This window comes from Sabethes cyaneus, chromosome 2 (genome assembly GCF_943734655.1).
Source record: "Sabethes cyaneus chromosome 2, idSabCyanKW18_F2, whole genome shotgun sequence".
NCBI lineage: Eukaryota > Metazoa > Arthropoda > Insecta > Diptera > Culicidae > Sabethes > Sabethes cyaneus.
In genome coordinates, this window is record NC_071354.1 from 214448155 (window position 1) to 214456876 (window position 8722).

At 39.2% G+C, this 8722-nt stretch overlaps 1 protein-coding gene across 1 annotated transcript in view; it reads left to right on the forward strand.

Annotated features, from left to right (window-relative positions):
- The window catches only part of LOC128734957 (WD repeat, SAM and U-box domain-containing protein 1-like), a 29594-nt gene extending 21345 nt beyond the window's left edge, over positions 1–8249 (forward strand). The window contains exon 8 of the mRNA XM_053829375.1: positions 7326–8249. Within this exon, the coding sequence (XP_053685350.1) occupies positions 7326–7495 (170 nt within the window). The 3' untranslated portion in view covers positions 7496–8249. The remainder of the gene's footprint in view (positions 1–7325) is intronic.
- The last annotated feature ends 473 nt before the right edge of the window (positions 8250–8722 follow it).

Genomic DNA, 8722 nt, shown 5'->3' on the forward strand with positions numbered 1-8722 from the left:
AACAGTAGTAGTAACTAGTAACACTGATTGGCTATCACAAAGTTTTTTCGATTAACATTTTACTAGGTTTGCTTAATGTGGCAGCAAAGGAAGCATAACAGTTTGTATGGGACAAAAGTAGGCTGTGCCAAGCCGGTATCTGTAATTCTGTAATAATACAGCTATACCAAAGCAAAGCTTTGGGCTTAAGCGTCCTTAAGAATTTCTTATTTATCGACAGACTACTCTCTCTCTCTCTCTCTCTCTCTCTCTCTCTCTCTCTCTCTCTCTCTCTCTCTCTCTCTCTCTCTCTCTCTCTCTCTCTCTCTCCTTCTACTTTACTCCTGCTCATGATCAATTTCTCCTACTCTTGGCTTGTCTCCCCTACTCGCGATCTATCTTCTCTTCTACTCTATCTCTCCCTATCTATCTCTATCTCGATCAATTCCTTCTACTCTTGACCTTTCTCTCATTTTGCTAAACTGTCACCAAAACCTATCACCTACGTGCCCCGTTTTTTCTTATTTGGGACAGGCATTCCGAAGTTATGGCGGAACATACAAACAAATATAAATAAGAATGGATGTATGAATGTGTCATCATCTTGGAAAACTTAAGATAATGGTTCAATACAAAAAATCCGCATATACTATTTTTTAGTCATTTCATTTATTTATTTTGTGAGTAAAAAACCGAGCGCTCTCATTACAGCATCACTACGTTAGAATAGCAATATCAACGCTTGAAAACTCAGGTCGCACCCCAAAGCTGTCTGGAAGTTTGTGAACGAGCAACGCAAGGAATGCGTGCCTCTGATTTATCGCGATGAAGCTGCCTCAAATTTCACAAAACTATGTAGCTTACTTGCTCAAAAGTTTGGCCTATTTGAGTGATATGGGTATAAATACCGAGATGACCTGCACTGCCGTTACGCGTCTGAAGTCCTCCTTCAATGTTCAATCCCGGGTCAGATGATCTACCGCTAATTTGCTGTACCTTACTATACTACGCACATCGTCGACAAGATGTCTGCAATGACGCAAACCGACTCAGCTCAGTCACATAAACCCAATCACTAAACTCGAAAGACTTGGAATAAGCGGAACTCTCCTGCAACAGATCATCAGCTGATGGTTGCCATCCGTGATTGTAAATCCAGCACATTCTGTGCCACCTTAGGTATTCCGCAGGGTAGTCATTTCGGACCGCTCATTCCTGCTGTATTTCAATGACGTGAACCTCGTGCTTGAAGGACTAAGGTTATCATATGCCATTGATCTAAAAATATTCTCCCGTATCCGCTAAACTGAAGACTGCCTCACTCTCCAACGCTGGCTGAATGTCTTCGCTAATTGGTGCACCTTAAATAGAATAGAATTTTCAACTACACGCTGCTCTCGAGCACTATCGAGCGAGTCTATCATATCAAAGACCTAGGTGTAATCTTCGATATAAAGCTAATTCAGACTGCATATATGTTATATCGTCAACAAATCCTCTAGGGCCTCTAGGGTTCATTTGTGGGATCGTTAAAAATTTCATAGACTTCTACTGCCTAAAAGCGTTATACTGCTCCCTGACCAGATCGACTTTGGAGTATTGTTCTGCGGATTAGAACTCGAACTATCAAAAACAGTTCTGAACGAATCGAATCCTTCCAGCGCCGTTTTCTGCGTTTGTCTGCTGATCCCTGCTAAAGCGCTGCTAGTAACTGACACTCTGCGAGGACAAAGAGACTGCCCTCAAATTCTTGAGCGCATCAACCTTAATGTGCGGCCTGGATCTCTTCAAAATACTGCTGAGGATGTCACATCACCGTACACTCTATAGCAAATACGAGGCTCTCAGCGGTCTCCAGGGGACGTTTGACAAAGTTGCATCCATATTCGATTTCCATCTATCGCGCCAAACCCTACGATTCAACTGCTTCTTCAGCCGTCTTTATTTAATTTCAGATACAGAGCCGTAGCGTGACATGGTGGCGCCCTAGGCGGAAACCCAATTTGGCGCCCCCTCATTTCTTAAATCACTGCTCGCTCCAGGTTTATCACTTTTTAGTATTCGCCCCTTATCCAATACTTAGATGCACTTATAGCGTATGTATTGAAAAAAATGAATTGATTTCGGATTGCGATAAAAAAAATTACAAACGATAATTCAATGAAACGTTTCAAATCCTACGTTTATTAAACATTCTATAAAAATGCTTCGACGCCCTGCCAGGTTGGCTTTACAGCTGTTCACCGGAAAATCCGATATGGCTGTTCAAAAAATAGACGTTAACATATTATTCAACTCTTTCGTCCTGAAATTTACTATTGATCGCAGTTGTGGAACGTTGGGAGAGTTGGTGATCGTCGATAACACCTTTATCTTCAGCCGGTTCATCTCCTCTAGTGATCTTTTGGCTTGATAAGCCAAGGGCAGGTCCGGCCAAAACACCACATTCTTTGCGCGATACTTTTTATTGAAGGCGGCAATTTCCGGCAGGTACTTCATACTGTATCTTCATAAATCCTCGTTTACCGTAAACCCTGAACAAAATAACAGCGGCTTGAACATTCTCTGCTTTCTGATCGTCAGCTACAGAAGGATCTTCTTCGGGAACCTTGGGAGGAATATATATTCGACGTCATCACTTATCTTTGTGATGGGGACGTAAAGTACTCCGTTCTTTGCCAGTCGTCGCGTCCAGCGTCAAATAGTTTTCGTCGCCCATTATGACCACGACATCGTGCTTCGCTGGAAAGATATTTTTCACGAGCACCTTCAGCCGTTCTCTGGGCGATTGTCTGCTACTCAGACACGGCCAGTCTCGACTGACGCTTCCGCATAAAGATGTCCATTTTGGTCAAGTATTTCTTCACCGTTTAGTCGGTTTCTCTGATCTATCCAACTTCTTCGCTACGGGGTGGGGCTGGCAGTACGAACAAAGCATCAAGCGATTTGACGGGTTTCACCATGGTTGCTGCATGCAAATCGTGGCTGATAACGTGACTAAAATCGCTAAAATCAGTATAGCGATTTTAGCCACGTTATCCTTTATTAAGAGCCAATTGAATGGAAAATTATGTATATTTTTAAGCTGAATGTAGGGTAATATCGTTATCGTCGGGCCACTATTATGGTCGGGCCACCACGATTTTTTCAGTATTAGTAACTCGTGATACGTATATACAAGCAATGTAAAACTTCTTACTGTGACAGCTAACTTTTCACAATACTGTGAGTTTCAATCGTGTATTCAAAACACGCGTACTGAATTCACTGATTGAATCAGTACAAAAAAAGTTTTGCAGGTGCAGTTAACTTTTCTTCCAGAAATGATTCATGAAATGCTATTATCGGGATAAATATTGAAAATTTATTAAGTGTGTTGTGCTCTATTCGAAAGATATTGAAAAATCCCGTCCAGTTAGGACATAAGGGGGTAAATGCCACAAAAGCGCTTATTGTAAAGGTCGGGCCACTTGTGTAGTCATGGTTGGGCCACCATAATTTTAAGCACAGAAGCGCAATTTTCGCTAGAGAACGTCAGTCGCGGGAAATGTGATGAAATAAAGCAAAATTGGTATAATAAAAACCTAGATTGTTGTTGATTTTTCATTGCAGTAGTACACTTCGGGAAACGCGATTGTAGTAGGTAATATTGATTTTACAAGATCACCAAAAATTTCGCAAAGATGTTATTAAAAATAGGACATTTATACTTATAAGGGCCGTTGCGCACGAAATTCATTCTTTTGATGTCTCTACATAGAATTTCAATACGTATTTCTTAGATTAAGAGCGGTGGCCCAACCTGTACAACGTGGCCCGACTGTGACAACATTTTTTGTCTTCGCGTAAATGTCTATAACTTTATTATTTTTTAAGCAATCATTTCAAGATTTTCTAGAAATATACCTTATTCTTAGACCTTTCCAACGATATATTTAGATTTTAAAAATACTTTTTGAAGCGGAAGCTATGGGCGAATGTCAAAAAGGCGGCCCAACCACGACGACATTCCCCTACTTAATTTAAATATTCTTCGTTAGTGCAGCTCTTGAAAAACTTTTCGTAATTTTCAAAAAAATTCTGTTTCAACTTTCTCTGAGAGTTTCAACACTCAACTGAACTGGTACGACAACAAACTCAATCAACGCGGGTCTCTCTCCGGGACACTTCCGGAGTGATTCGCGATTAGGGCGCAACTAGCAAAATGTAAACAAATCGTTTTATCACACCATCAGCTTTAAAAAGACTGATAATATCCATAGCAAGAATCCTTTCTTCTGTTTTAATCGATAAAATTATTTAAAACAAGTTTTTAGTGATGGGCGATAGAAGTGTTTAATCAAAACACAAGACAATTTGCAGCTTAGGCCCTTTCCTTGTTATAAAGTAACAGGTTTAATTGCAAATCGTTTTATAAATAGGCGATAGTAAAGAGCGAAACTGCGTTATTTTCAAAACACAGGCGCATGTAAACAGGCGAAACTAAATAAAAAAACCAATTCATTTCAAGGGGTTAAACTAGAAAACTTAGATTTTACTTAGATTTAGAAGTCATACAGGAGCTGATAAGCGAGACCAATCGTTATGTTTGTACAATTCCCCTTGTCAAAATAGGCCCATTGCTATGAACAGTTGCTCTGCTAAGATAGGTGGTACATCCATACATACATACATACAGTAATCAAAAGAGCAAAATCAAAGCGAAAAGTGCATGCCAAACCTGAATGAGAGGATCACCCCTGCGAAATGGTATTTTCCACGAAAAAGTTTTCCGTGAAATGGTACATTCCGCTTAAGGTTTTTCGCGAAATGGTATTCGGCGAAATGTTATACAATCACGGCGAATATTCCTATTTGTAATTTGTATATTAAACTAGCCATGCTTTCCTAGTTACGTAACTGCCAAAATGAATCATCTAAGGTTGAACTCCTTAGAAACTTGCAAAACTCGATATTGTGACAAAGATCATTCGAGATTCATGATTTATGTACAACACAGTTTAATTTGTGACAATACGAAGTTTGTCGGGTCAGCTAGTAGACAATAAAAAACCTTTCCAATGACGTATAACACTCATAATTAAAACATTCTGATGAAGTTTTGTGGACCGAATACAAAATTGGTCTCAAACTGCAGCTATCTCCCCTACTATTTAACGGTGCCCAGTTTTCTTAATTTAAATTCGTTCAAATGTGACCAGATTATTTCCAAATAAATGCGGGACATATTGGATAAAAAGAAAATTGTTTCTCTACTGTACGACAAATTTATTAAGTGCCAATTGAATGCAAAATTATGAATATTTTTAACCCTCTAACGGGCAACATCGTAAAAACGATGCGATCAAGCTAATGACTGTTTTATCATGAAAGTACACTCAAAAGAACCTTAAGTTCTGATTTTCATGCCAATATAATTATCTGCAGGAGCGCCAGGTTAGAAAAAGTCCAATTTCTCTTTTTCGTTTTTCATGTCTAACGCTCTACCAAGATATTTTTTCAATTCAAATACATTACAAAATTGATATAAAGCATGAAATTTACTCATAGAAAAATGTTAAGGTCAATCATTGTGTTCTAGATTTGCTTTTTCATGAAAAGTAAAAAAGGGAAATATTCGCGAATTAATTATTTTCGAAATTTTTCGGAATTTTTGTTTTTGAAAAATGATAACTTTTCAATGCATATTCAGAATGTTGTGATATTAATATCAAAATGTCAAGAAATCTGTTCTGAACACATTTTGCATATTGTCGAATCAAAACAAATTTCCTATGCGGCTCTGGAGCTCCAAAAGCGAAGGCCGTCTGCAGACGGCCTTACCCGTTAGAGGGTTAAGCTGAGTGTACTAATTTATATATTAATGCAGCTCTTGAAAAATTTTTCGTTATATTCAGAAAAACTGTTTCATCTTTCTCTGAGAGTTTCAACACTCAACTGAACTGGCACGACAACAAACTCAATCAACGCGGGTTTCTCTCCGGGACACTTGGTAATCCAGGACAAGTCACCAGAATCCGGGACTATCCCTATTTGGGACGTTCTATTATTCTAATATATCGTAATCATTTACCAAGATCCAAGACTAACCATTAATGTTAATGTTTTTAATGCTGAGGTGTTCGGTTTCTGAGTATTTTTTTTCTGTATGAGAGTTCAGCATTACATTCTTTTGAGCCTCGTGCATTGCATCAACTTCGCAACTATTTTTTTCGATAATCGCGCAGTTATTAATTTGGGCTAGTAGTTTTAAATGTGTCTAGTGCGCGTGCTGAACTTCCTTCCATGATTAACGGATAGGTTTTTAATGTATTTTGTGAAATTTAAAATTATCGAATCCGACCCTTGCGTAGTGGTTCTGGAGGAAACGGCCAGATATTTGTCACTGTAAACTTGTATATAGTAAGCTCTACTAACTATATTCAGACATTAGTTTTTCACGATATTTTTAAGATACAATTTTTGTGAAGAAATGAAATTGCGAGTATCTAATGGAGACGCGTAATCTTTTGTTTTTACCTGTGATGAAACAAAGACAGGTATTTCTAGCAAAAAACATGTCACATAGTTTAGTAAATAAAGACGTAACCAAGAACAAAATAAAAAGCAAAGATGCACATGCGAAAGAATTAACATAAAAGGACTATTTTAACAGTATTTTGCCATTTAGAATAATATTCTCAAAACGAGCATGCAACGTGACGAAATAATGTTTTTTGGTTCTATTAGAAAGTGACATGTAATGTAATTGATATGCAACCGATACGAAGTGTAAATTTTCTCATTCATCATAATGAATTTATGGTTTTTGTTTTGGAAATAAGTCAGAAAAGCAGCGACACGTTTGAAGCAATCGCTGTTATCAGATTCACTCATTCACTGTGGATTTCATGTTAACAATGCTAATCAGTATGATTATCGAAATTCTTCCCCTGGCCCAACGAAAATGCCTCATCATCGCCACTTTCACAACTCCGGGGAATATCGGTGCCAAATCAGTAAACTTAAACTTTAACAAATTGGACTACTTTTAATAATTAACAATTTCTTCTTCAACGACCGATTTTCGGACAAGTTACAGCTCAATTATTCTAGTCTCATTTTCAAGCAGTTTGTCCCCATAATGGAGGATAAAAAAAATAGTTATATAATCACATGATAAAATTGGGTTAACAGAAAGCTGCTCGACCGATAGCTAGCCTGCTGTGACCATAAATGGCAGTGTAATTGTTTCATAATTTTAATATTCGCTTTTTTTTCTATTCTTACTACGATTTTCGGTTCCGGTTCTTCCCGTCGCACGTTGTCATCACTCACCTATCGCCCCGGGCGGTGGTCAAAACCAGACGGCTTTACCTACGAACGGGCTGCCATACAGGAGTGGTTCAGCCGCGAGAAGATCGTCTCGCCCATGACCAACATGGTGCTGTCCACCGACGAGCTGGTGGAAAATGGGAAACTCAAACAGAAAATCGACGAATACATCAAATCGTTGGATTTGGATAATTTTGAATAGAAGCAGCCTTTTGTATGCACACGTTCCACGGTTTCGGCACCATTCCATTCCATATGGAAGTCTTTTTTATAGGTACCAATTTTATGTGTATATAATACTGTTCGAGTAGCAGTCAAAGTTTGGACAGTTTTATTTTGTGATAATAATATATAACATGGCAAGCAATTTGTACCTTCGAAAAATCTTGCACACAGTAGCTGAGCGAGGGAAGCTTTTAGGTGTTAATCAGTGTTGGTAGTGTAGAGAAAGAGCCATTTATTTGGTCCGTTCATTTAGATGTTTTTGTTTGTCCAGACAACACGACAAATGCGGTGACGGACTTACAGAATGAAATGAAGGTGCAGATATTTTTTCCCTGTGCTGGGCACGAAAGTATCGATAACTGATTTGTGTATGTTGGACGGACTTAGAATAGGTTCTCTCGACAGCGCGTGATAACGGAACGAACGACGAAAGCCACGAGGGGTTAGCGCGGAGATGATGACGATGATGCAATGGTGAATTATGACACATTGCGCGTACTGCCATGCTGGATGGATGAAACAGAGTACGTGCTACAGCAATGAAAAAAAACTCAATCTACAAGTGCCTAAACCTTTATCTTTTTTACTGTAGCGAAGTAAAGAGAAAAAAAAAAAGATTTGCTAAATATATTTTTATCTGTCAGATTTGCTCACGTTAGAAATACATACCGATTTGTAAGTGTGTTTAAGCCTAGTGTATGTGAGTTCGATTCTTTGCTCGATATCGATGATGACAGAACCCATCACGTGAACACACGGGAGGAAAACACGTTGAATATCGAATTGTACATAAAGAGAGCAATTCCATGACAGTGAATCATATCCCTACTGTCGACGGATAGCTCTCTTTATTTTCATATTCGAAAAAGAAAACACTGTCCCAATGTCGTTGAACTAAGCGTGTTCCGGGCCCTACTGGAATGACAGACAGGCAGCCAGGCAAGCAGCACGACGCAGTAGAGGACAACGTGGAGGTAATGAGCGCATCCGCATCCGCCCGAGGCCAGTCGCAAACTAGCGCACAGTGCCGGCGTGTTCGACTTTATCGAATGCGGTGAGACATTTTCCATTTTATCATATTGTTATCACATGTTTATCGCACTCATAGCTCCCTCCCTCAAACGGCAATTGGTTCCATCGCGCTTATCTCTGGCAGCAGCGCAGCGCGGGCAATACCTGCACGGCACTCTAGCGCCCACTTTAC